Raw genomic sequence first — 25,632 nt, 5'->3', positions numbered from 1 at the left:
TGTTTTAAGGTTTAAAGGTTTATTTCCTTATGTTTTTTGTTTATATATATATAAACAAGTAACAGGACAGAACCACCCATACATCCCCTGATTAATGTCTTACCCTCCCCCAATACATTGCTGGCATAACAATCACACTGTAAACAGACAGAGGCTGGATATAAACTTGACCCTTACTGGACAACCGATGTAATTGTGCTGTATAGGCTTCATTAACTCTCCATAGTAACAGTTGCTGACTCCAATATGTTAGAGACAAATACATCTCTACCAACAAGGCTGCAAACATCTTCATCTCACGTTGGGAAGATGTGATAACTCCCTCAGTGCACTTATAATCTCTGGCAAGTTTTAAAGTGTGTTAGCCCGACTTTAGCCGAGGTCTTGCTTGGGTTTATCCCCAGAATATCAACCAAACATCAGGCTAAGAGGTGCCAGTGTGAAACAGGGCTAAAGTTATCAGTCCTGAGAGTAGTAACACAACATCCTAGAAAGTTCAGCTTCACTTCAAAGCACTTGTGTGTTGTGTTACAGTTAACCCAGGGCTAGCAGCAGTGCAGTATACACTTTGTCACGTGAAAGCCCTTAAAGGTGTCGATAAGAAGGTCCTGGGGGAAACAGAATTGACATAAAACACCAGAAGTAAGGCTACTGTAGGTGGTGAAGCCTACAAATAATTACTGTAGTACAGCCCCTGAGCAAAGTCACGCCCTTGTTTTGAACATTTTTTCACACGTGTGTTTCAAAAATTAGCTAAAATTGGCTAAAAAAGACTGGGATGCTTCTATGAATGGATGGAAAACCGTGGTCTTTCATGGATGTCATGTATCACAGCTCCAGTTCTTTGAATACAAAACAGTCACATCTGGCTAAACAACTGGCTACCCTGGAAACTTTCCTTACTTCTTCAGTATTGTGTTGCTTTGCTAGCATCTTCAATAAACTGATGTTGCCAACAGTGACACAGTTAAGCTGTAATTTTCTTTTATCTCTGGCCCAACAGACATATGGAAGCATCAATCCTAACCCTAACCCAAAAACTGTGATTAGTTCTATACAGATAACGATGTTGGTCTGATGGTTGGTCCACTTTGGTTCAGACTGAATTATCTCATAAACCACTGGATGGACTGCCACGACATTTGGCACTGACATTCATGGTGCCCAGACGATGAAGCCCAATCACTTTGGTCATCCCCCGACCTTTCCTCTAGCGCCACCAGTGGGTCAAAGTGATCAATTATCCTGTGAAACATCTCAACATCAATAGAGGGACTGTTGTAGAAGGAAGTTTGTAGACATTCATGGCTGCCAGAGGATGAACTATTTAGACTTTGGTTATCGTCTGACTTTTCCTTTAGCGCCAACATGAGGTTAAAAAATGAAATCTTAAGTGAAATATCTCAACAAATATTAGATGGATTGCCATGAAATTTGGCACAATGTGAACTCATGAATCCACGTTGCCAGGCTTCAAGCTGTGGGCTTGAACCAGTCAATGTCCTTTGAGGAACTACTGGCAAATATGGGCCTGGTTTAGGTGTTTACAAATGACTGTTAGTTCCAATCACCTGCCAAGTATTTTTTTTAAAGTGCCTGCCACTTTCCAAACCACCTAGAATCCCCTGACTTGTTATGTAGCGCCATCATCTGGTTTAAGTTGTTTGTATCTACAAAGCTTTGTTTTATGACCACGCGTCACCAAAACGGTTGGCCTTTTCCATCAGTCGCTGCTCAGCCTCGGGGTTTAGCATGTTTAGTTTGTTAGCATGCTAACACAGAGATGGTATTCATGGAAAACATACCTGCTGTTACTGTGAGAGTTTAGTTGGTGATCAGTATCATATCGTCACACCTCACCGTATCACTCAGACTTACAATATGGTATCATCTGCATACAGATGTATACCTAGACCCAGTAGTGCCATAATCTGGCTTCCTAACTGATCCAAGTTAAACATTTTGCAGTACACTTGGTCAGAATCCAAGTTATACGGCAAATGTTTTGGAAAGGAGTTTGATCAAGACAAAGACATGAAAACAGATGAAGTAAATAAAGCAAGATGAGAGACGTAAAGAATCTGCAGAGATCCACAAGAGCTCACAATAATCCACCTGCTGAATTAACTTCCTTTCCTAAAAGTCCATGTTTTACCGTCATCATCAGGAAAGATACCATCATCTTAAAGGTGTCACCATAGGACTGTCCCAACAAACACAAACGTTAATCAAAGCAGTGTCAAAAATCAAAACAGTTCTCATTATTACTGTATAATAAATCATATAATCCAGCATTTGTTTGTTTCTCTCGAGAACATAAATGTAACAAAAGTCCACACTCTCTGGCAGTAACAGCTGGAAGAAGGAGAGAGACTAAAAAAAGTAGAAAATAGCAAGAAAATGTAAAAAGACTGGTCCCGGTAACTCCACACTTCCTGTTTTCTTTGTTCACAAAGAGGAACAGCTGACCTATTTTTACTTCATATAAAAATAAAACTTGTACTTTCGATTCTTTTAAATATAAAAGAATATATATGATGGAAATCTGAAATATCAGTTTTTTTGTTGTGGTAGAAACGGAGGATATGTCGAGGTGAAGGCACGCCTCCACCAGGCTGAGGTCTCTGTTCATGGTTGTAATAAAGGCACATTCTACTGCATCACTCCACTGCAGTCCACCATCACAGCACAAACTCAAATGCTAGTGCGGAAACACCAAAATCCTCATTTCATGTTCGTCAGATGGGCTGAAGAGTCGTCAGCTTCACCGCCTGAAGAGAAAGAGAGGGGAAGAGGCAGAAAAACAGAAAACAGAAGAGAGAAAGTGAGGAAATGTTCAACTCCAGTCCTAAAATGTGACGATTTTCAAAGGGAGTCTGGTGTGTGAATCCACCGTTCATTGGTGATAAAAGAAAGAAATTAACCAACAGATAAAGTGATTCGTAGATTTTATAAAACAAAGAGGTGCAACAAACATTGATTGAAACAAAGAAGATTTAAGAAAGTCATATTTCATTGATTGCACACGGTGTGATTGATGATTTACAGTAATTATCTCATCACAGCCGCCACCATGCAGCCAGAACAACACCACCGGTGCTCAGAGTGAAGCTGGTGAGTTTGCAGCAGTGAGTCCAGCAGCTGATCCATGCAGATTGTTTTCCTGACAGCATAGGAAGCTGTTGAGCTGGTTTTTAAACACTCTGAACACAGACGGAGAGGAGTTCAACTCATATAATCTGACAGATCCACAGCGGAGGAGAAGCTGCTGGACACGCTGTCACAAGGTCACATGAGCTGCAGAAAGAAGAATTCCCCTTTAATAGAATTAATCAGGTTGTTCTGGAGTGACTTCTCTACTCACTCAGGGCAGCAGAGTTGGAATGCGGCCCTATCTCAACAACAGACTAGACTGTAGGAGAGGAGACAAGGTGAAGTGTTAGTGTTGGAATCCAGGAAGAAGGTGTGTGAACCGGTTTGTGTGTGTGTGTGTGTGTGTGTGTGTGTGTGTGTGTGTGTGTGTGTGTGTGTGTGTGTGTGTGTGTGTGTGTACCTTCTTCCGGCTGGTCATCCAGCTGCGGATGGTCGGGACGAGTATGGATCCCAGCAGGATCTGAGACGGGTGGTAGATCAACAGAGGGACTGAGATCAGAGAGAGGTGCTCGTAGCCCTCGAACACGATCTTCAACATGGGGATACCTGAGAGGGAGAGAGAGTGTTGTGCTCTTAATACAAGGCTTTATTCATCTGTGTTACGTGTGTGTGTGTGTGTGTGTGTGTGTGTGTGTGTGTGTGTGTGTGTGTGTGCATACCCAGAGTGAGAGACTTGTGTGTGGAGCAGAACACGATGGCGACCGTGTCTTCAGGACTGAATCCTGAGCCCGACCTGCACAGACAAACAGGAAGTACGAGCTCATCAGTCGCTCTCTGACCTCTGACCTTCTGTAGACTATTTAGTCAGAGTAGTTAGAATAACATGAACCGGATCAACGAGAGAGGAAGAAGAGCTGGAGGGTATAAGAGGGGGAGGAGGAGGAGGAGGAGGAGGAGGAGGGGGAGGAGCCTCACCTGGTAGAGAAGGCGAACGTGAGCAGCATGAAGCTCACCTGGATGGAGAAAACTGCAGAGAACAACAAGAGAGACACGTTTCAGTTTCCTCCAGGTGTGAGGTGATGAACCATCCTGCTGTCAGCTCGTTAATCTAATGAGTCACACACACACACACACACACACACACACACACACTCGGTGTACTGACTGATGAGGACAACCAGCAGCAGGCTGGTGGGGTCCAGCTCGATGTTGGGGTTGCTGAAGGTGTCGCAGAAGGTGGTGTAGATGATCATGAGGAGGACGGCGCTGCTGATGGTGCCGAACGGAGGCTTCCTCCGCTCCAGACACTCCCTGAAGAAACTACGACACACCTGCACACACACACACACACAGAGGAGAGATTTATAACACCACATTCAGACATGTTGAACTATTTCTGTTTAACACACACACACACACACACACACACACACACACACACACACACACACACACACACTCCTACCTGACCCAGGATGAGAGGAACCACCACAGTCATGAAGAGCTGAGAGAAGATGGAGGAGAAGGGAACGGAGGAGGAGGAGCCGAGCTGGAGGAGGAGGAGAAGGAGTTCATTCACTTCATCTACATTTATTTATTCCTCATCTTAAACGTAACGTGTACCAAAACAACAATAACACTCAGAAATATCGCAACTCAGAAGTAACAATGATGTTGCTGTGGAACAGCTGGATGTTTATAAAGTCAATCATCAACATTTTTAAGATAAAATCAGATAATTAAACAAGCAACTTTTAACATTTTAACCATTTTTAGATGATAAAATGTTTGTGCTGACATCAAAAAGGCCGATTTGAGTAAATCAGTGAAGGTTTCAAAGCAACAGTTGGACATTTTGGATGATAGAGGACTGACGCCACACTGATATCTGTGTGATCGATGGTTTATAAGGATACAAAACCAGCGTTGGGTATAAAAACAACAGTTCACAGTTTTATAGGAGGTTAAAGTGAAACTCTCGCCAAAATGCACTCTAGGCTTTTTTTGTGAATGTACACGAGTCAAACCTTCATGTAAAAGCATAAGAGTTGTTATGAGTATTTAAAAAACCTTCTTTGTAGTAAACTCTGTGTACACAAATAATGTTCTCAGTGCTCGTGTTCATGTGTAGAGACCCTGGTGATACTACCAGCAAAGTTTCATGTTGTGTCGAGACTTCTTACTATTTTAAAAATAGAGATTTTGATGCTATCGTAAAAGTACTCGTAGCGCTCCCACTGAAAATGAGTTTGACCTGAAAATAAAACTATGGTAAATCTTAAAAGTGCCTCTTTCGTTGTAATAATGCTTTTACATGAAGGTTTGACTCAAGTACATTCACAAAAAAAGCCTAGGTTGCATTTTGGCAAGAGTTTCACTTTAACAGGCTGAAGTCTTTAAACAGTTCCCCCCTTTTCCAGTGTTAATGCTAAGCTAAGCTAAGCTGCTGTAGCTCTCTAATGCCTTTGTCTCCAGAGTCTCTCTGACAGTGAGAACGGTGACAAACATGATGTCTGTGTGTGTTCAGCAGGTTTGACTTACAAACAGCAGCAGCAGCACTGGAGTCACTATGATTCCCTGCAGGACAGAAACACACAGATTACACAGAGCGCACAGAGACGCTTCACCAGCGCCAGAATCCTTTAAAACTACAGTTTCATCTCAGCTTACCAGGAAGCTTCCAAACGCCGAGTTAAAGATAGCAGCAGCCTGGAAAACACACACACACACACACACACACACACACACACACACACACACACACACACACACACACACACACACCGTCAGAGTTCATTATCCTCCGGTGGTGTGATATTAAAAACTCTGACTGTGTGTGTGTGTGTGTGTGTGTGTGTTACCCGTTGCCTCCGACAGCCTTGGTGAGAATAACAGCGGAGGAGACCGGAGGGGGCATGCAGCTCACCGTCTGTAACCTAGGCAACCACAGGAACAGGATGAAGAGGACGAGTCATCATCATCATCATCAGTTTCTATTAATAAGAACATGTTCTCTCCTCTGACAGCTTCAGAGGTCAGAGGTCACACACACACACACACACACACACACACACACACACACACACACAGGTAATATAATTAATTAGATTAATAATAATAACGTTTAGCATCCAAGACAGTTAGCATGCTAGTACAACAAATGAGGACAGTGCGCATTAAGCCTGCTTGATAATCAGGATGTTAGCATGCTACTGATAGCATTTAGCTCAAGGTACAAGAGAGGAAGTTCAGCTGGACCCCCATCCCCAAATATTTCATGTTCAGTGGCGTAAAACAGCAACCGCCTCGTTTCAGAAGCTGAAGTCTCATCATCATAGCAACCTCACACACACACACACACACACACACACACACACACACACACACACACACACACACACACACACACACACACAGCCTTCAGCAGCAGTGAATGTGGGTCTTTGTGTCCGAACACAACTCGTCCTTCAGGTACAGTGAGGCAGGAATAAAGGATGGCATTCACACACATGACCTCCCCCAGCACACACACACACACACACACACACACACACACACACACACACACACACACACACTGGTCCTACCCTCTGAGCAGCCATTGGTCGATGGCGGTGAGTGCGAGCACTCTGAGCAGCAGCCAGACGGCCAGAGGGAAGAAGACGAGCGTGAAGGACTGAACGAAGAGGTGGAGCCGAACGTGAAGCAACGCACTGGTCAACTCCTGCAGACAGAAGCAGAAGAAGAAGAAGTCAATCACTCTCATTGATCTACAGGTTATTGATCTATAAACATGGCTGTCTGCCGGCTCTCACCTCTGTTTTCAGCGACAGGCCGCTGTTGAAGAAGATGAGCGACACGGCGACGTACGCTATCGTGATCTCTGGCTTCAGAGGACCTGAGAGAACACAGAGGACAACAATCAATTATTCACCACTGTAACCACGGCAACGGTCCTGTTTCACACTGTGCAGCTCAAAAACTGCACAAAGGGATTTATTAATAATAATAGAGTCATGATTATAATGTTTTCATGATGTTTCAGTCGCTCAAGATGCCAAAATATACCAAAATAATCAAACTCCACCTGAAACAGACGGCGAGGACACAGTGCTGCGCTCTGAGGAGCTTTACAGCCTTAAAAAATATACAAGTCGCAACAAAAAACACAGTTATGAGCCTGACAGAGGGCAGAATATGTCATCATGCACCAAGAAAACCTTTCAAAAGGAAAAGAAACGCCCGTTATTACAACCAAATGAAACTGGAAACAACTTGTACACTAAAACACATTTATGACTAAATGTTTAATTATAACACAGTGCAGTGAAAAGTGTTCACATGTGGAATGTGACGATTATAATACTCATTATCTATACATCTGTATCCTTACGTCAGCTGTCAAGGAAATCTTTTTGTTACTCAGCTGCAACTTCTGCTGTGTGATGCTGGAATTTACGAGGAGCACCGGAAGGCACCGTGCACAGTAGCAGCAGGAGCTTATCTAATCTGCAGGATAAGATGTGAAGGTGTCACTGATCTCTGACGTCACCTATCAGTGATGGCTGTAATCATGAGTGTGACGTTATCACAGTGATCACACACACTTCAGATCGACCTGATGACACCTGTCGACATGTGCTGCTGGGTCACATCCCGCCTGACAGCATCCACTGCTGAGGTCAAACAAGAGCCAGTTAAAACACAGGATGTGAGCCAATAACAGTGTCGTGGCGCATGCGCACACGGGAGCGCGGACATCATCCAACCGAGGGGTGTGTGTTCGTGTGTGTGTGTTGACATACTGCTGAATGCAACGTGTCACTACTGCGCCAGGTAAGGACACACACACACACACACACACACACACACACACACACACACACACACACACAGGAACCACTGTGAGGGTCGAGCACATCTGCCCCAATGTGCCACATTCAATCATCAACACGATGACTGACGATCTCCATTTAGAAAATCCTTAATTCCACAGTCACCTTCCGCTTTGATAGCCGTACCCATCTATTATAAGACTAATTTATTAGCTAACATAGTCATTAAGATCCTAAGATAAGTTCGGCGCTCATCATGTACACGAAGTAACACGTCTTTAAATACAAAATCAACACTTTGGATCGGTGAGCTTGTGTTTCACACAGTCTCCGTCTCAGCGCGACGGGCAGAGCAGAGTTGACCAAAGTGTAAAAGTTGTCAGTTTGTCAATAGTTAAATGAAGACTGGTGAAACACTTCCATGCTGAATTATTCAGTGGCTCCTCGCGGTTAATTAAATACATAAATGATTCCTCTATGAGTTCATTAAAGCCTGTCAGCAAACAGAGAACATAAATAGAGGAAACTTTAACCGAGCCTGGCACAAACACAGCCACAGCAGCTCCTTCTGTGGATTAATGTATCACAACATCTGGTGTCGGTCGTGTTCACGTGCAGAAGTTTTAGGTCCACACACTCCGACCCGCTCACCTCCTCTGACACCGACGCCGGGCTGCAGTTTGGCCGATAAGATGACCAGAACTATCCCGATGATGAACCACTCCTTCCGGATCCTCGCCAGGAGGCCCATGTTTCAGTACCGGGGTTCAACCGGATCGAACCCCGCCGGCCCCCGTCACACCAGCCGGACCGAAGTTCTACAACTCCTCAGCCTCCTCAGCTCCGGAGGGGTTCTGTCACAAAACACAAGCAGGACCAGCAGAGCCACTTCCGGACACATGAGCCCCAGCTGCCGTAAAGAGGGAAGTAGAAGCGCAACAGTTTTTAAATTACCGTAATACACGTGAAAGCAACGTGACGATTAGAAGCGCACCATGAATAAACATGAATTTAGAAAACACAGACCATGTAAAGACGTCATGTAATACAATATAAATACACATGAAACAGTGTTATTATCAGGTGTTCACAGAGAATAAAGTGGGTTCATAACGTGATATTAAACAGATTGTTAACAGTAAAATAAAACAAAAACAAAGGAAGAAAAAAAAATGGGGTTCATCATTACTGATAATATTTATAAGTTAAACCAAAGATGCAAAATGTATAAATAAATGTTGACAACCAGTTTAAGTTGAATTAATAATGAGGTGAACTTTTCAAACTGCTGCTCATCACCTTTGTTTATCTCTCAAACAACACTCATCATTCTGGTTTTTACTGCCTGTGATGAAGCTTTTTGCTGATGTTTAGACCTTCATCCTCCTCTTCCTCATTTGTTTCTGCTCCACAGACACAAACACATGAACAAGTGAAGGTCAGACTGGATCGAGCGCCTGGCCCCACCATCAGTCTGGTACCAGATCCTTTGAGTCCTGTGGATCAGACTTGTTCTGACTCTCTGTGATCTTTGACATGTGGAGGTCAGGTCGACATGTTGACCTCGATCTTTGGTCGTTCCTGAGACGTCTGAGTGATGTGTCGAGGTGCGCCGTCCTGCCATGAGAGGGCGTACCGGGTCTGTAACACCGTTTGGGTCGTTGGTCCACATGAACGTCAGGATCCAACCTTCCCCAGCAGAACATTTGATTAGAAGGAGACAGTGGCTAAATGTTGTGGCGGACCGGTGTTCATGTTGAGACCAGATGAATTAAGATGGAGGATCACAGGCTCTCGTGTCTCTAATGTTTTTATTATGTTAACAAAGAAATGAGAAGATATCAAACACATTTTCATCAGCACCAGGACCATCATGTGTCAGTGAGCTGGTACCAGACAGCAGCAGTTTTGTCAGTGCCGTCTCGACCGACTTCCTGAAGTGGTCTGGTCTGTTTCCAGGCCAGCAGTCGTCGCAGAGCGGCTTCTGTGGCCGACACCACGTCAGCGCTGTACTTCTTGATGACGGTTTGGGCGCGAGCGCTGGACACCCACACCTGCCGGAGCCACAGACAGACAGAACAGCTGTAGCAGATGTTGAACACAGGCTGACATGGAGGACGAGCGCTGGGTTTATCTGTCACAGTCTTTATTATAATACAGACGTGTTTGTAAGCAGAAGTTCTGACATCATGACATGTCTTTAAATGCAACTTCTGAACTATTGCCCCTGTAAAGCACGTTGAGCTGCCTCGCCTTTTGTTTAACTCGCTGTGGTTTGTGAAAGATCCTGAGGTGTTGTCACCTGTCCCTCACCTCATGTTACTCCTCCAGATGTGTGGAGGGAACATGCTATACATGGTGTTTACATGTTAGTCTTCATGTATCTGCAGCTAAAAAGAATGGTGACATGTTGAAGTGAAGGTTGTGTCATTTGCACCGACAGGTAACGGCGTCTGTACCTGAGCTCTCTGCAGCAGATCCACGTTCTGCAGGCTGCAGGCCACTTCATAACTCTGCAGGAAGAACTCAGAAGCTCTCTGGTACTGACGCTACACAGAGACGGACACACACGGACACACAGAGTGGAAATAAACAAAGACAACACACAAAAACTTTATTCAGGGTGCTAACTTTGTAACCATTACAAAGTTAATGAGATTAATACAAACATGTGATAACATTTGATCCGTTAAGGGCTTAATCTACAAGTTAGTGTGTGTGTGTGTGTGTGTGTGTGTGTGTGTGTGTGTCGTACCCTCTTGTAGTAGATGTTGCCCAGACACAGGTAGGCGTCTGCCAGGTTGTGTTGCAGTCCGTTGCTACTGGAGATGTCTGCAAACCTCTCCAGACAATCAACTGTCTCGTCGACGTTTTCCTCACTAACACGTGTAAACACACACACACACACACACACACACACACACACACACACACACACACACACACACACACACACACGAGTACTTTACTTTTAATAAACAAACACATTTTCGACTTTGGTGAACTCAGTTTTCTGCCGCTGCAGATCCATAAACTTAAAAAAAAATGACTCAAAATGTTGAATATGTGCTCAAATATGTCTTTATTTATGTGTTTGATGTGAGCTGAAATAAAAATAGCATCTTATTGATCATGTTTAAGCATAAATTGATAGAATAATTAACGGGTGTTGGTGAAAGAGGAAGGTGACTGTTAATTTTGCGATTTTCTAAATTCAGTTTTGTTTTTCACAGTACGTATTGTGGCCAGTAGGCTCGTGTGTGTGTGTGTGTGTGTGTGTGTGTGTGTGTGTGTGTGTGTGTGTACCTCTCCATAATCTTGGCCATAGCCTTGTAGCACCTCCCGAGTCCGTCTGCATTCCCCAGTGTGCCGAAGATCTGCATGGAAGTGTTGATGAACTGGAAACACAGACGATGAAGAAAAGAAGAAGGAACATGTTTGATTCTTCTTCTTCTTCTTCATAAAACTCGACTGATGACGTTTAAAACTCATCAAAGAAAGCATCACACACACACACACACACACACTCACTCAGGTACCTGTTTGGCTCTGTCGAGGTCTCCTGCGCTGTGATAGGTCAGCCCCAGTTGGTACGAGGCGTCGCCTTCCAGCTGTTTGTCTTCAGCTGAAACACACACCAGTGACTACACATCTTCACACACACACTTCCTGTTTACTCTCTGAGACAGCTGAGGTCAAGTTGTGTCCCTGCTGGCCACCGTACATCACACACACATTCATGTATCTTCATCATCAGGTCAAAAATGTGATTAATCTTGAAACCTGATAGTAAATGATCAGTTTGTCCGTCTCACACACACACTCTGTGTGTACATACACTCTATAGCCATGCTGTAGCCCTCGTGCAGCAGCGTCAGGGCCTCGTCGTAGTCCTTGGCGTCCAGCGGAGCGTCGGCCAGCCGGCTGTAGATCCTCCACAGTGTCTGGCGAGCCCGGAGCCTCAGAGGCCGCCCGGCCGAGTCCATCCAGCCGCCTGCTTCTGCCTGCTGGATGCAAAGCTCCGCCTGCTGCTTCGCCTGCTCCAGCTCACCTGCAGGCCCGAGGCACCGATACATCAGAGTGAGTGTGTGAAGGAATTTATTTGATGAATTTGTGTGTGTGTGTGTGTGAGATTTGGTCCACCTCGCTGCAGGTAGAGCTTGGCCATGCAGGCCCGGGCCTCGGCCACCGGTCTGGAGCCGCCCGGCTGTCTGTCCACACAGCTGTGGTAGAAATGCAGACTGAGCCAGACATCCCCCAAAGCCGAGAAGTACTGACCCAGAAACAGACGCTGCTCACACACCACCAACCAGGAACCTGCACACACACACACACACGCAGTTAACATGAGCTACATTAAACTGAAGTGTGTGTGTGTGTGTGTGTGTGTGTGTGTGTGTGTGTGTGTACCAGTCCTCTCCGCCTGCTCGGCCTGGCTCAGGTGAATTCTCATGGTCTCCAGTTTGTCCTGCTGTTGCTCCAGCGGCGCCTGACGTCTGAGATCCCTGCCCTCCTCGTCAGCTCTCAGCAGGAGGAAGACCTCCGAGAACGACCTGACGAACAGAAGTAACTGTGAAACTCTTCCTCACACACTCAACGACAGCACTGCATGACACACTGGTACCTGTGAAAACCCTCCTGAAGCATCTGCACGCAGATGTTCTGCTTCACACTGTGTCTGAACCTGCAGAGAAGCAAGAAAACAGAGCGGAGGGTCAGAAAATCGTCACACAGTCAGAGAAACATGCAACGATGAAGCTTGATCTCTGAGTCTGAGAGGTTGTGACACTGTTCATCAGCAGAGGGCGCACTAACATCTTCTCCTAATATCAGTGAGCTCAGAGAGTTAAAGGCTTCCTGCCGATGAGTCAAACTGACTTAAATCTGCCTCCGTCTGCTGGATAATGAAGTATACAGACAAATAAAACAGTATTAAAATGTAGGAAGAACTGGAATTTAAATTTAAATAAAACAACGTATTTTTATTCCTTTATTCTATTCTCATATTCCATTTTTTTTACCAGGATAATGGACATCTCACTGGGCAGCATCCCTGATGTATAACACAACAGTTGTTTGTGTTGGTAGGCTCACAAATCAACTTTTCTCACAAACAGGAGTAGTTAAGTAGTTTTAACAATAAACATGTAGAAGACATGAATCTGAATGTGATGTGAACTCACAGTGCGACTTCTTCTTTGGAGAGAATCTGAGCTGATTTATCTGACCTCTTCTCCGGCTTCCTCCTGCTGACCACAAACACACAATTATTAATTTTTTGACCCAGCAGCAGAATAATCTTCAATTTCCAGGTGACCAAAAGAAAAGAGAAGGAGCATCTTGTCCTCGACCTGAGCTGAGCACATCTCCTCCTGTTGGTGTTGATCTCTGGTAGAAACGGTTCGGAGCGTCGCTCTGATGCTGCTGCGCTCATCTTCACCTGTCAGTCAAACTACAGCAGAGGAAACACAGCAACATCACCTGAAGTCCTGCTGGACTCATCTCATTATGTCTCATCATCATTTTCATGTGTTCTGTCCTCATATCTGTATCTCATACTTCCATATGATGATATTTTCTTATGATATGTGAATGTAATCGCTGCTCAGACGAACATTAAGTAGGTTAAATAAAATAATATTAAAGCAAATGTAAAGATAAAGTCAGGTTTGAGCTAAACAACAGTATTCATGTCTGACAGCTCAGGAAAACCCCCGTAAGTGGACTTTGAGTCGAACCTGCTGTTCGAATACTGTTTTCTTGTATTAAAGTGATGTGTGTTGTCTTAACAGCTTCAAAACTCAGAGGGAAAAAATATAATTTAATATATAAATCAGGAAATAATGCACTTCATTGTTACAGAGCTGTTAAAATATGATTTTGTAGGAAAAAATACACAACAGTTGTGAGATAAGTTGTGATTGTTTGGGTCAAACTGTTACATTAATGCATCAAATTAAGTAGTAACGCTCTCTGGTTACAGGTTATATTATTATTAACTTTAATACCCCACCATATTTTCTCATTTTGCTGGAAAAGCGACAAATAACCCCAAAAGTGAGTTAGCTCAAGTTAAGCTAGCTGTTAGCCTAGCTAAAGCTGCTGTCACTAACCGTTAAACCGTTAGACAGCAGCTCACACACGTCACAGTTCACCGTCTCAAACTGAGCGTACAGACTGAATAAACTTTAACACCGGTGTGTTTAACACACCTTGTTACAACAACACACTCTGAACAAAAAGGTGAAACATAGGTGGAGACAGAAACTCACCGCAGCTCAAACAACCTGTTGAAGTCTCATCAACGTCACTGCGGAGCTGAGTTGCGTCGTCGCCACAGCAACAGGAACAGGCCGCATTCCAACACTGACATCCTGCTGACTGCTCGCTGCTGCCTGGTTCCATTCAGACACACAGGGAGACTGTTTTCAACACAAAAAGAAACGAGTATCATTGGTTGGTGGTTTGGTTGTTTGTTTGGTTTTCTGGTTTTCTGGTTGTTTGGTTGGTTGGTTGTATGTTTGTTTGTTTGTCTGTTTGTTTGTTTGGTTTTCTGGTTAGTTGTTTGTTTGGTTGGTTGTATGTTTGTTTGGTTGGTTGGTTTTCTGGTGGGTTGGTTTGTTGGTTGTTAGGTTGGTTGGTTGTATGTGTGTTTGTTTGTATGTGTGTTTGTTTGGTTTTCTGGTTAGTTGTTTGGTTGGTTGTATGTTTGTTTGTTTGGTTGGTTGGTTGGTTTTCTGGTTGGTTGGTTTTGTTGGTTGTTTGGTTGTTTGTTTGGTTGCTAAATATTTTCAGCTGTAGGCCGACTTGCATATTTGTAAATTTTTTGTAAGACAAAATCTTAATTTTGAAACAGTAGTTGTAGTATTAATACATATTTCCCTCTGAACTGTATAGTGGAGTAGAGAAGAGTCCTAGTACCTCAACTTTGCATTCTTTATTCATCGTCCAATAACAGTCATATATTTTACTTTGCATTACATTTCCCTGTGTGTGTATATGACAAGAATAAAAAACATCAAATATAACCCTTAAGGGATTAAACACAGGCCATCAGATCAGACACACGTGACTTTGAAGATAACAAAGTGCTCCAGGCCCAGCTGACAGAGTTCCTGCAGTATTTTGTACGAGCTCAGTTTTCCTCCAGATGTTGCAGAGAAACATTTCCATGTCACCACAGCTGGGATGGAAACCGGCTCTGTGGTGGCGAATGTGTGTCTGTCTCTTCAAAGCGTCGCAGAGTGTCTAATAAAGTTTCACGTTCAGGGTTGAAACCAGCAGCAGCTGACCTAGAGGCTGTTTCCTGTCTGTCCGTGTTACGTGTTCGCTCAGTGTCTGGGTTTGATTTGCTGTCAAACGAGCGCCGCGTTTGTTCTTCCCGCTCTAATTAGCTTCAAGTGTAATTTGTTCATTAACCAGCAGAGCTTCTGAAGAGAACAGTGAGAATTAAACACATTTTTATATTCACATTAGCTGTGGAGACGAGATAACTGCAGCAGAGTCCTGGTGGTCTGACCCACCGACGACAAGTCATCCTCAAGAAGTTTGTGCTTCTGCTTTACATTAAAAACAAACCGACTTTATGAAACATCTTTTCATTTCGTCTCTGCAGTAAACTCAGGAAACAGTCAAATAAAAAATGGCAACGCTTTATAACACAGACAGAGATTTACATTTGTCATTGTATGAGTCAAGAACCTACGTACTTTCTGTTCGACTGAGACGTAAGACCGCCAAGATCAAACATGAATAAATAAATGGATGATGTTTGTAAAAAGGACTTCTGGGTGGTTGTTGCACTATCACAGACGTCCTCTTATAAGCCTGCATGGTTGAAGTCACGTACAGCCTTCATCTGTTTATCTCTGCGTTCACTGTAACAAACAAACACATGCTGACAGGCCACAGATCAACACTGACACTCGTCTCTGTAAGAGCAGATTTAGAGCTGACAGTGAATGTGAACTGAGAGTCAGAGAGGAGGTCAGAGGTCACAGAGGATGGATGGATGGATGGATGGATGGATGGATGGATGGTAGCACTTGTGCAGGTTTAGTAAGACGTGTGTTACAGATGTGTAATCACAACACACTGGCTGTGTGTCACAGACAGACAGATGTTAAACCTCTCCGACATCACAGCTGATCACGGACAGATGGGAAAAAGTTCCAGGATCATCTCACAAAAACAAAGAGCGTCACATCACGACACACTTTGTATTTGTGAAGTTGTCGTTTAAACATTTGTAAATAACAAACCACTCGATTTTGTAATTTTCACGCCATGCTAGTAGAAACAAAACCAGATATTTTTGTCAAGATCATGGTTGTTTGGTTGGTTGATGGTTGGTTGGTTAGTTGATGCTTGGTTGGTTGATGTTTGGTTGGTTGAAGGATGGTTGGTTGGTTGATGCTTGGTTGATGCTTGGTTGATGGATGGGTGGTTAGTTGATGCTTGGTTGATGGTTGGTTGATGCTTGGTTGGTTGATGCTTGGTTGATGGATGGGTGGTTAGTTGATGCTTGGTTGGTTGATGTTTGGTTGGTTGAAGGATGGTTGGTTAGTTGATGCTTGGTTGATGGTTGGTTGATGGTTGGTTAGTTAGTTGTTTGCTTGTTGCTTGCTTGATGTTTGGTTGGTTAGTTGATGCTTGCTTGATGCTTGCTTGGTTGGTTGATGGTTGGTTGATGGATGGTTGATGTTTGGTTGGTTAGTTGATGCTTGCTTGATGCTTGCTTGGTTGGTTGATGGTTGGTTGATGTTTGGTTGGTTAGTTGATGCTTGCTTGATGCTTGCTTGGTTGGTTGATGGTTGGTTGATGTTTGGTTGGTTAGTTGATGCTTGCTTGATGCTTGCTTGGTTGGTTGATGGTTGGTTGATGTTTGGTTGGTTAGTTGATGCTTGCTTGATGCTTGCTTGATGCTTGCTTGGTTGGTTGATGGTTGGTTGATGTTTGGTTGGTTAGTTGATGCTTGCTTGATGCTTGCTTGGTTGGTTGATGGTTGGCTGATGGATGGTTGATGCTTGGTTGGTTAGTTGATGCTTGCTTGATGCTTGCTTGGTTGGTTGATGGTTGGTTGATGGATGGTTGATGCTTGGTTGGTTAGTTGATGCTTGCTTGATGCTTGCTTGGTTGGTTGATGCTTGGTTGATGGATGGTTGATGCTTGGTTGATGGATGGTTGGTTGATGGTTGGTTGGTTAGTTGATGCTTGGTTGGTTGATGCTTGGTTGGTTGATGGTTGGTTGGTTAGTTGATGCTTGGTTGGTTGATGCTTGGTTGGTTGATGGTCGTTGATTGGTTGGTTGGATTTCCACTAAACTTGGATGGAGGATGGGTTTCAGCCCAAAGCAGAATCTACTAACTCTTTGTTGAGGCGGCTGCTATTTATAAGTAAGTATAAAAGTGAACTGTTGGGCCTTTGTGAAAGTTTGCTCTCTACTGAGTGCCGCTCTTGTCTTCAGGATGTTTTCTGTGCCCTACAGAACAGGCAGTGGTTGAGAATAGGCACAGTTTCGACACATGTTCAGTATGAAAACCTTCCTGACATTTATTCACAGGAACTGGATTAATTACTATTACTTACCCAGAACGAATGAAGAGAAGAAGCTGGTTCTGATAAAGAGCAGCGCTGTCGTAAACCCAGTCTGAGTTCTGGAACCAGTTGTGTTCAAAGGACCCAATAAAGTCAAATTTGTTTGTTTGAACATGGCAATAAGTTTTACTGCCTCAATTTCCACAACATTGTTTTATGAACAAACTCTTAAGTGGGAAAAGTTCAGAGTCACTTCATGTCAGAGTGTTTATGAGATGTTCCACTGTGGCTGAGAGGAGGAGGAGGAGGAGGAGGAGGAGGAGGAGGTGATGTCGCTTACAGATATATGTTTTCCCTGTATGCAGATCTAACATATCAACAATCTCGGTTGTTGTTTTTTTTACATTTAATGTCAGGTAAACAGCATAACGACGATATTTTCTATAATTTACTGGTGATTCAATTTAAATATTCTCTGGAAAATAAACTGATTATTGCTGTTTTCATATCATGTAAGAAATGTTACCACATATTCTCTATATGCAGCATTTATTACAGCTGAATAGACGTTAAAATAAATAACTTACGCTGAACTTGAGGGTCAACGAACAAGGAGAGAAAGTGTGAAGAGAGTGGAGGGAGGAGGGGAAGTGTGGGCGAGCGAGCTTTAACGACTATCAGAGAGAGAGAGAGTAAAAGTGAGCTCCACCAGTCAGACTTCATCAGTTTGGTCTCGACTAAGAAGAGGACACACTTCTTCTTCTCTTGTTGTTGTTGTTGTTCTTCTGTGATTTAGAAGGATTTACTCAACACAAACAGGTGAGTTTCATTAAAACACTCGTCCAGGTGAAGCTCTGACTTCACTTTGTTTTGCACATCAGAGATCGTCCTTGACTGTGATTGTGTTAATCTACATTCTGTCACTGTTACTTCAGATGTTACGCTGTTTGTTTCTTATTTAAGTCTTTTTATTTGAAGCCGGTGAAACTATGTGGCTGTTGAATAAAGAACAGACAGACAGAAGACAGAACAGTTTGTGTTTTAATTTCTAGTGAAGAGTTCAAAATGAAATAAAACTAAAGTTATAATGACATTTTATAACATTGAATAACCCAAATTTGTTATATACATGTACATGTATCATATACATGTTTTGGAAACAATTTATTTGTATTACCTTCAGCCCTGCGAGTGCTTTAAAGCTTTTGTAAATGTCTTTTGCGAGAAGCTTAAGTTCCAACAGTCCAGAGTTCAGGTCTGTTATGAACATTTTAGCCTCTTTAAGCTAATTGTTTTGGTTCTCCGACTGCAGCCACACACGAGCCGACCATCCAGTAACCAGAATCAGAGACTAGCTGCTAAACATGATGGAGCATTTAGCAGCTAAAGACACAGATATGTCTCTTATTTTAGCTTAAAGAGAGCGAGAACTGGACTTATATTTGATCAGATGGACTCAAACTGAGACTAAACAAGAAACTGTTTCCATCATATGACTGAAATGTGTCCTGAAATGGCCAGAAAATCAGTAAATGTAGGTTTAAATATGTTATAGTATTAATGTAGCGGCTCATTAAAAGCATCCAGAGTTCAGACACGAAGTGGGTTCAGACTTCTGAGATCTGAGTTCTACGAACCGTCTCAAGTCGGAACACTTTCAGAAACATCTGAATATATTTCTCCTTGTTTTGTTTTCATGTCACTCTCCAGATTCTCTCAGAGAACCCGGAGAACACCTTCTGTACTGCTTCTCGTCCACGCTGACTTCAGCCCGGAGAACTTCAGCTGATTCTGCACTCACAGAGGGTTCTAGGGTCCGTCTCCGTAACTTAATCTAGATCTACATTGGGGTTCAGGACCTGGCTCAAGAGTCCCAGCAGGCAACAGTGGATTCAGTCGACGGTTCTGGAATGGCGACCAGATCGGTTCCCTCCATTCACGGGATGTTCCCAGTGCTGCTGGTCGTCTGCTGTCTGGTGCTGGTCGATCCGGTCGGTTGCCGTAGAAATGTCTCGTCTCATCCCACTCAGCTGTCGGATGTGATGATGCGGCCTGACCTCCATCACACTGCCGCCCCTCTGATCCAGAACTCAGACAGATCAGAACATCCTGTGCAAGAGACTGTGAACGAGCCCTCTGCAGAAAGAACAGGGTCAAAACATGCAAACAGGCCGAAGCAGTCCAACTCCTCAGCACTGGTTCTTATGCGACTGGCAGCACCGCCGAGCTGCAAGCGGGCCACATCGATCAAAACCGCCTTCAAGTACATCAACACGGTTCTGTCGTGTGTCATATTCACTGTGGGGATCATCGGCAACGCCACGCTGCTCCGGATCATCTACCAGAACAAAAGCATGAGGAACGGACCCAACGCTGTGATCGCCAGTCTGGCGCTGGGAGACCTGATCTACATCGCCATCGACATACCGATCAACGTCTACAAGGTGCTAAGCATCACAGTCATGGTGTTTAAATATATTGTGCTATAAGTTCTTTTCTGACTGTTTACAGGAGCAGAAGTGCATTGTGGGTATGTGTGTTGTATGTCTCAGTCAGGAGGTTGAGTGTCACACTGATAACAGCCACTAAAATACCTCACAGACACTGATAACACACTGTGATGTCGTGTTAATGGTGTGTGTGTGTGTGTGTGTGTGTGTGTGCGTGCGTGCGTGTACGTGTGTGTATGTGCAGCTCCTGGCGATGCGGTGGCCGTTTGCAGACAGCGTGTTCGGTCTGTTCCTCTGTAAGCTGTTTCCATTCCTGCAGAAAGCTTCAGTCGGCATCACTGTCCTCAACCTGTGTGCTCTGAGTGTGGACAGGTAACACACACACACACACACACACACGTACATGCACACACACACGCACATGCACATGCACACACTCACGTACACAATTATTCTAAATATGTACCTCTAAAGGTATAGTGCAACATTTTGGGCTCATTCTTTATGAGACGACAACAAACAAGTTGTTCATTTTGGAGCTTTAGATCTTTTTTCACCTTTCTAACGGTCTTTAAGATAAGCTAAGCTAAGCTAAGCTAAGCTATGCTAAACTAACTGTAGCTACTTGCTGAGGAGAACTATATAAACTTTGTGGAGCTCCACCTACAACACATTCTTAAATATCTGGACCTTCATGTTAATTTGGCAAATGTTACATGTGAAGATTTTTTCTGTCTTTGCGTAAAAAACATACCCAGTTCTTGCAGTGACGGAGGTTTAAATGACATGCTGCTGTTGTTCGCAGGTACCGTGCGGTGGCGTCCTGGTCCCGGGTCCAGTGCACCGGTGTTCCCACGGTGACGGCGGTGGAGATCGTGGTGATCTGGGTGCTGTCCATGGTGCTGGCCGTGCCCGAGGCCATCGGCTTCGACATGGTGACCTTCGACTACAAGAACGCCACCATCAAGACCTGCATGCTGCAGGCCAGGACGCCCTTCATGACCGTGAGTTACAGCACGTGACTGCATGTGTGTGTGTATGTAGGTGTGTGTGTGGTCTTGTGTGTGTGTTTATGTGTTTCCTGGACTCTCAGAAACAGGTTTCATGGTGTCTGATGGGTCCGTACAGAACCGCAGTGCTCCTGTGACTAAGCATTATTATATTGGCACAAACACTCCTGGTGAAACACATCATGTATGAACTCAATGTGAGTGTTTTACTCAGAAAGTTCAACGACTTTATGGATTTAAACAATTAATTCCCAGGAGATGATGAAGAGAAGTTACACTGAGGACGAGTACGTGCAGCCGGATTTCTCTGAGTGATGGATGGTCTCTGTGGGGGAAACAAATGGACTCTCATGATCTGTTCTGGTGTTGCAGGGCGGGTCTCTTTAAATGATGGTTTACAACATAATTTCCTGTTTATGTCGGCAGGTTGTGACTAAACACAGTCTGCTCAGGAACTCAGGGCTGATTCTGGATCAGCTGGCCGCCTGTAGACTGCTGTCAGTGCAGTAACCTGGCCTGAAGTCAGGGTTAGCTCCCTTAACCCGAGCTAACAGCTCCCTTAACCCGAGGCTAACAGCTTCCTTAACCCGAGGCTAACAGCTCCTTTAACTCGAGGCTAACAGCTTCCTTAACCCGAGGCTAACAGCTTCCTTAACCCGAGGCTAACAGCTCACTTAACCCGAGGCTAACAGCTTCCTTAACCCGAGGCTAACAGCTTCCTTAACCCGAGGCTAACAGCTCACTTAACCCGAGGCTAACAGCTCACTTAACCCGAGGCTAACAGCTCACTTAACTCAAGGCTAACAGCTTCCTTAACCCAAGGCTAACAGCTCCTTTAACTCGAGGCTAACAGCTCCCTTAACCCGAGGCTAACAGCTCCTGTAACCCTAGGCTAACAGCTCCTTTAACCCGAGCAAACAGCTCACCTAATCTGAGGCTAACAGCTAACTTAACCCGAGGCTAACAGCTCACTTAACCCGAGGCTAACAGCTCACTTAAACCGAGGCTAACAGCTCACTTAACCCGAGGCTAACAGCTCCTTTAACCCGAGGCTAACAGCTCCTTTAACCCAAGGCTAACAGCTCACTTAACCCGAGGCAAACAGCTCACTTAACCCGAGGCTAACAGCTACTTTAACTCGAGGCTAACAGCTCCTTTAACTCGAGGCTAACAGCTCCTGTAACCCGAGCTAACAGCTCACTTAACCCGAGGCTAACAGCTCCTTTAACCCGAGGCTAACAGCTCCTTTAATCCGAGGCTAACAGCTCCTGTAACCCGAGCTAACAGCTCACTTAACCCGAGGCTAACAGCTCCTTTAACCCGAGGCTAACAGCTCCTTTAACCCGAGGCTAACAGCTCCTTTAACCCGAGGCTAACAGCTCCTTTAACCCGAGGCTAACAGCTCCTTTAACTCGAGGCTAACAGCTCCTTTAACTCGAGGCTAACAGCTCCTTTAACTCGAGGCTAACAGCTCCTTTAACCCGAGGCTAACAGCTTCTTTAACCCGAGGCTAACAGCTCCTTTAACTCGAGGCTAACAGCTCCTTTGACCCGAAGCTAACAGCTCACTTAACCCGAGGCTAACAGCTCACTTAACCCGAGGCTAAGATGTTTTGGCGCCCTTGAATGACATTGTGCTTCTCCGTGTTCCAGTTCTACCGGGATGCGAAGGACTGGTGGCTGTTTGGCTTCTACTTCTGCGTGCCTGTGATCTTCTCTGCGATCTTCTACGGCCTGATGACCGGCGAGATGCTGCGACACCGGAAGGGAAGTCTGCGGATCGCCCTGAGCGAACACGTCAAACAGGTAGACGCACAGACACGCCGAGGGGCTGCTGATCTTCTGATGGCGACACAGAGAATCAGAGAATCAGCTTCTGACGCAGGTTTTCTCTCCACAGCGCCGAGAAGTGGCCAAAGCCGTGTTCTGCCTGGTTCTGATCTTCGCTCTGTGCTGGTTCCCGCTTCACTTGAGTCGCCTGCTGAAGAGAACCGTCTACAGATCCCACGATGCTCACCGCTGCGAGCTGCTGAAGTAGGCGTACAAACACACTCACAAAGAAGGAGAGGTAAAACAAAGTGACCTCTCAGTCTTCTTCTGCTGATGCTGTGCGTTCTTCTTCTGTGGTTGCAGCTTCCTGTTGGTGCTCGACTACTTCAGCATCAACATGGCGACCATCAACTCCTGCATCAATCCCATAATCCTCTTCTTTGTCTCCAAGAAGTTCAAAAACTGCTTCAAGGTAAAAACCAAACCATCGCTGCGCTTCCAGAACGTGTTTGTGCGAGCAGCTGTTGATCTCTGCTTTCTCCTGATGTCAGCGTGACATCACGATGAGGTCACGGGGTCAGAGGGCGTGAGACATAGATAAGAGCGACGCAGACGGAAACGCTATCAGATGTTTGGAGGATTGAGGAGTGAGCGGGCGAACGTTAAACATAGAAGGGTCGTGACCTTTGATAAAGACTTGTGGGAAGTGACCAGTGACACGTCTGTTTAAAGGGGCACTCCACCAACTTCATACGTAAAAGCTAAAAAGGAAATAACCCTGGTGATGTCTTAGTGATGTCATCACTGTGTGTAGTTTGTAGTTTTAATGCGACGTACTCCTCATCACTTGTCGTTTTAAGATATAATACGTAATATTTTCTTCATTAAAACATCTAAAAAAACAACTGGATCTCTGTTGAGTTGAGTACTGACGTTATTTCAAAAGAAAAGACACTGTTGCATTATGGGAAATGTAGTTTCAGCTTAAAAGACTAAATATCAGGAGATCTCAGCTTCTGTTGCTTCGATTTTTGACCTCTAATTTTTAAATCTGTCTCCCTAAACGTCATGGAGGTGTGATATTAAATCTTCGGAGTATCCCTTTAATCAAACTGTCTCTCTGTCTCTCTCCCTGTCTCTCTCTCTGCAGTCCTGTCTGTGTTGTTGGTGTTATTCTGGCTCTCTCTCCAACAGCACGCTGCCGCTTCACCACGGGAACAGCCTGCAGTACAAACACACTGACCACTGAGAGATGGAGTCATCTTCGTCTTCATCTTCATCTTCATCTTCATCTTCATCTACATCTTCATCTGCATCTTCATCCGGACAGAACAAAGACGTCCAACACACTGAGAGAGAAGCTGCTGTTTGACTCTGAGGCTGGTGTTAGCATCTGTCCTGAGTGATCTGATCCGTACAGGTGTTGAACCAGGACCACATGTGTCCTGGACCGCATCGAAGAACCGCCTACACAACTGACAAGATGAAGAAGATGACATGTTCTCTAAACCTACCATATCAGCAGCAGATGTTTGTGAAACACACCGACTGTTTCAACTGATCCAATCATTCAACTAACAGCCGCATCATCACCAGACTCCCTTAACAAATCTTGCAATTTTAGGAGCTGTTGATTGAGGACAAATTTTGCAAAACAGCTACAACAAATTCTAAATCATCAGTGCCTTCCTGTAAATTCAGCATTAAATTCAGCACATTAAGTTGATTCATTCCTTGTAAAAAGTACCACAATGTCGCAGCATACCAGTAAACAAGTTTTAATTTACAAAGACACTAAATAGTAACCAATATAGGCTACTTTTTTGTCCCTGTGGCGAAACTCACCAGACTCCCTTTAAAAAACATTCAATTTAGTGAGTTGTTAAGTTAAGAGAAACTTTATGAACTCTTTTAAATGCTGTCTACCTAAAATTCTTACTCATGTGTGCCTTCTTGTTAATTCAGCATTATATCTAATCTCAATTGTTTCTTTTCTTGTAAAAAAAGCATCAGTACTTTTAAAACTTATTTTACCATTTCTATAAAATGTATGAAAGAAGACGACATTTTATTGATGGTAATTGGTAAACATGCCAAATTTTAAAAAATACGGTCAACATTAACCAATATGTCAAATATTTGGACACCTGTGGAGAAAGACACCAGACTCCCTTTAAAAATCAAAAGATTTAGTGAGTTGTTGAGTTCAGAGAAACTTTATAAACTCTGTGAAACATTTTGTCTGACTAATTCTTGATTATTTGGGCCTTCTTGTGAATTCAGCAAATGTTCTACATTAACTTCTTTCTATCTTTATGTAGAAAACATCATGTTTATCTCAGTGTTGTACGTGTTTATTTGCTTATAGAGCTCAGAAGGATGTTAACAGCAGGTCTGAACAGGGATTCAACATATCGACACTATATAGATCCTCTAATGTTTAGTTTCTACCTTTTCATTGTGTATTTATTCAGTTTTGAGTATAATATATATTATTTTAGACTAATTATGGTGTCATGATATATTTTACACTTGATGGCCAAAAGTTTGTGGACACGCTCTCTTATACTTTTGGCTTAGGTTTGTTTTTTGTGAAACTTGTGACTGACTTTGGGTCATGTAGTATATGTCATTATGTTTTATATGTAAAATAATCTGTTGTAACTCTTTGTGTACAGAAATAAAACATGTCTGAAGCGTCAGAGTGCACGAGCGCCCCCTGCAGGCTGAAGTCGTCACCACAGCCTCACAATATGAACTGCCGACGTCACCAGTCCAATCTGAATTATCATTGAGTTTTGTTTATTAAATTATATATATTTGTACATTGTATTTGTATGTATGTCACAAATAAAGCTATATTCTCAAAGGTCTCACAAAGATCTCATGTCAGTCACATGTCAGATTTTACAAAGACAGTAAGCAGTAACCAGTAGTT

The 25,632-nt window shown here is 43.9% G+C and overlaps 3 protein-coding genes and 1 long non-coding RNA gene across 8 annotated transcripts; 2 read left to right on the top strand and 2 right to left on the bottom strand.

Moving 5' to 3' along the window:
* Window positions 1–2: 2 nt before the first annotated feature.
* slc10a7 (solute carrier family 10 member 7) lies at window positions 3–8,802 on the bottom strand. Of its 2 annotated transcripts, XM_030431566.1 has the most exons (13): window positions 8,580–8,802; window positions 6,909–6,991; window positions 6,681–6,817; window positions 5,956–6,029; window positions 5,764–5,804; window positions 5,635–5,670; window positions 4,559–4,642; window positions 4,259–4,424; window positions 4,069–4,120; window positions 3,813–3,886; window positions 3,554–3,699; window positions 3,365–3,412; window positions 3–2,771 (listed from the first exon to the last, which is right to left on the bottom strand). In XM_030431566.1, the coding sequence occupies exons 1-12, from the start codon at window positions 8,677–8,679 to the stop codon at window positions 3,392–3,394; spliced, it is 1,014 nt and encodes a 337-aa protein (XP_030287426.1). In that variant the 5' UTR covers window positions 8,680–8,802; the 3' UTR covers window positions 3–2,771; window positions 3,365–3,391. The 2 variants fall into 2 exon arrangements, with proteins under 2 accessions (XP_030287426.1, XP_030287425.1); XM_030431565.1 differs by lacking the exon at window positions 3,365–3,412.
* On the top strand, window positions 7,623–12,330 carry LOC115590275 (uncharacterized). Of its 2 annotated transcripts, XR_003985727.1 has the most exons (3): window positions 7,623–7,929; window positions 8,547–10,679; window positions 12,296–12,330. It is a non-coding gene; the product is annotated as an uncharacterized LOC115590275 (long non-coding RNA). The 2 variants fall into 2 exon arrangements; XR_003985726.1 differs by lacking the exon at window positions 12,296–12,330 and having other exon boundaries at window positions 8,547–11,063.
* On the bottom strand, window positions 9,723–14,338 carry ttc29 (tetratricopeptide repeat domain 29). 2 transcript variants are annotated; one of them, XM_030431554.1, is made up of 12 exons: window positions 14,201–14,338; window positions 13,280–13,380; window positions 13,112–13,177; window positions 12,553–12,612; window positions 12,339–12,481; window positions 12,072–12,245; window positions 11,767–11,979; window positions 11,468–11,553; window positions 11,235–11,326; window positions 10,684–10,807; window positions 10,388–10,477; window positions 9,723–9,982 (listed from the first exon to the last, which is right to left on the bottom strand). In XM_030431554.1, exons 2-12 carry the CDS (start codon window positions 13,360–13,362, stop codon window positions 9,800–9,802), a joined length of 1,314 nt encoding a protein of 437 aa, XP_030287414.1. In that variant the 5' UTR covers window positions 13,363–13,380; window positions 14,201–14,338; the 3' UTR covers window positions 9,723–9,799. The 2 variants fall into 2 exon arrangements, with proteins under 2 accessions (XP_030287414.1, XP_030287415.1); XM_030431555.1 differs by having other exon boundaries at window positions 13,112–13,174.
* A 3,858-nt stretch (window positions 14,339–18,196) lies between these two features.
* On the top strand, window positions 18,197–25,567 carry LOC115590260 (endothelin-1 receptor-like). Of its 2 annotated transcripts, none has more exons than XM_030431551.1 (8): window positions 18,197–18,284; window positions 19,176–19,909; window positions 20,160–20,287; window positions 20,721–20,919; window positions 22,578–22,730; window positions 22,825–22,958; window positions 23,058–23,166; window positions 23,889–25,567. In XM_030431551.1, the coding sequence occupies exons 2-8, from the start codon at window positions 19,376–19,378 to the stop codon at window positions 23,934–23,936; spliced, it is 1,305 nt and encodes a 434-aa protein (XP_030287411.1). In that variant the 5' UTR covers window positions 18,197–18,284; window positions 19,176–19,375; the 3' UTR covers window positions 23,937–25,567. The 2 variants fall into 2 exon arrangements, with proteins under 2 accessions (XP_030287411.1, XP_030287410.1); XM_030431550.1 differs by having other exon boundaries at window positions 23,845–25,567.
* Window positions 25,568–25,632: the final 65 nt, after the last annotated feature.

The sequence above is a fragment of the Sparus aurata genome, chromosome 10, assembly GCF_900880675.1.
Source record: "Sparus aurata chromosome 10, fSpaAur1.1, whole genome shotgun sequence".
NCBI lineage: Eukaryota > Metazoa > Chordata > Actinopteri > Spariformes > Sparidae > Sparus > Sparus aurata.
Note: the sequence above shows the minus strand (reverse complement) of the source record. Positions and strands in the feature narration are given on the sequence as shown.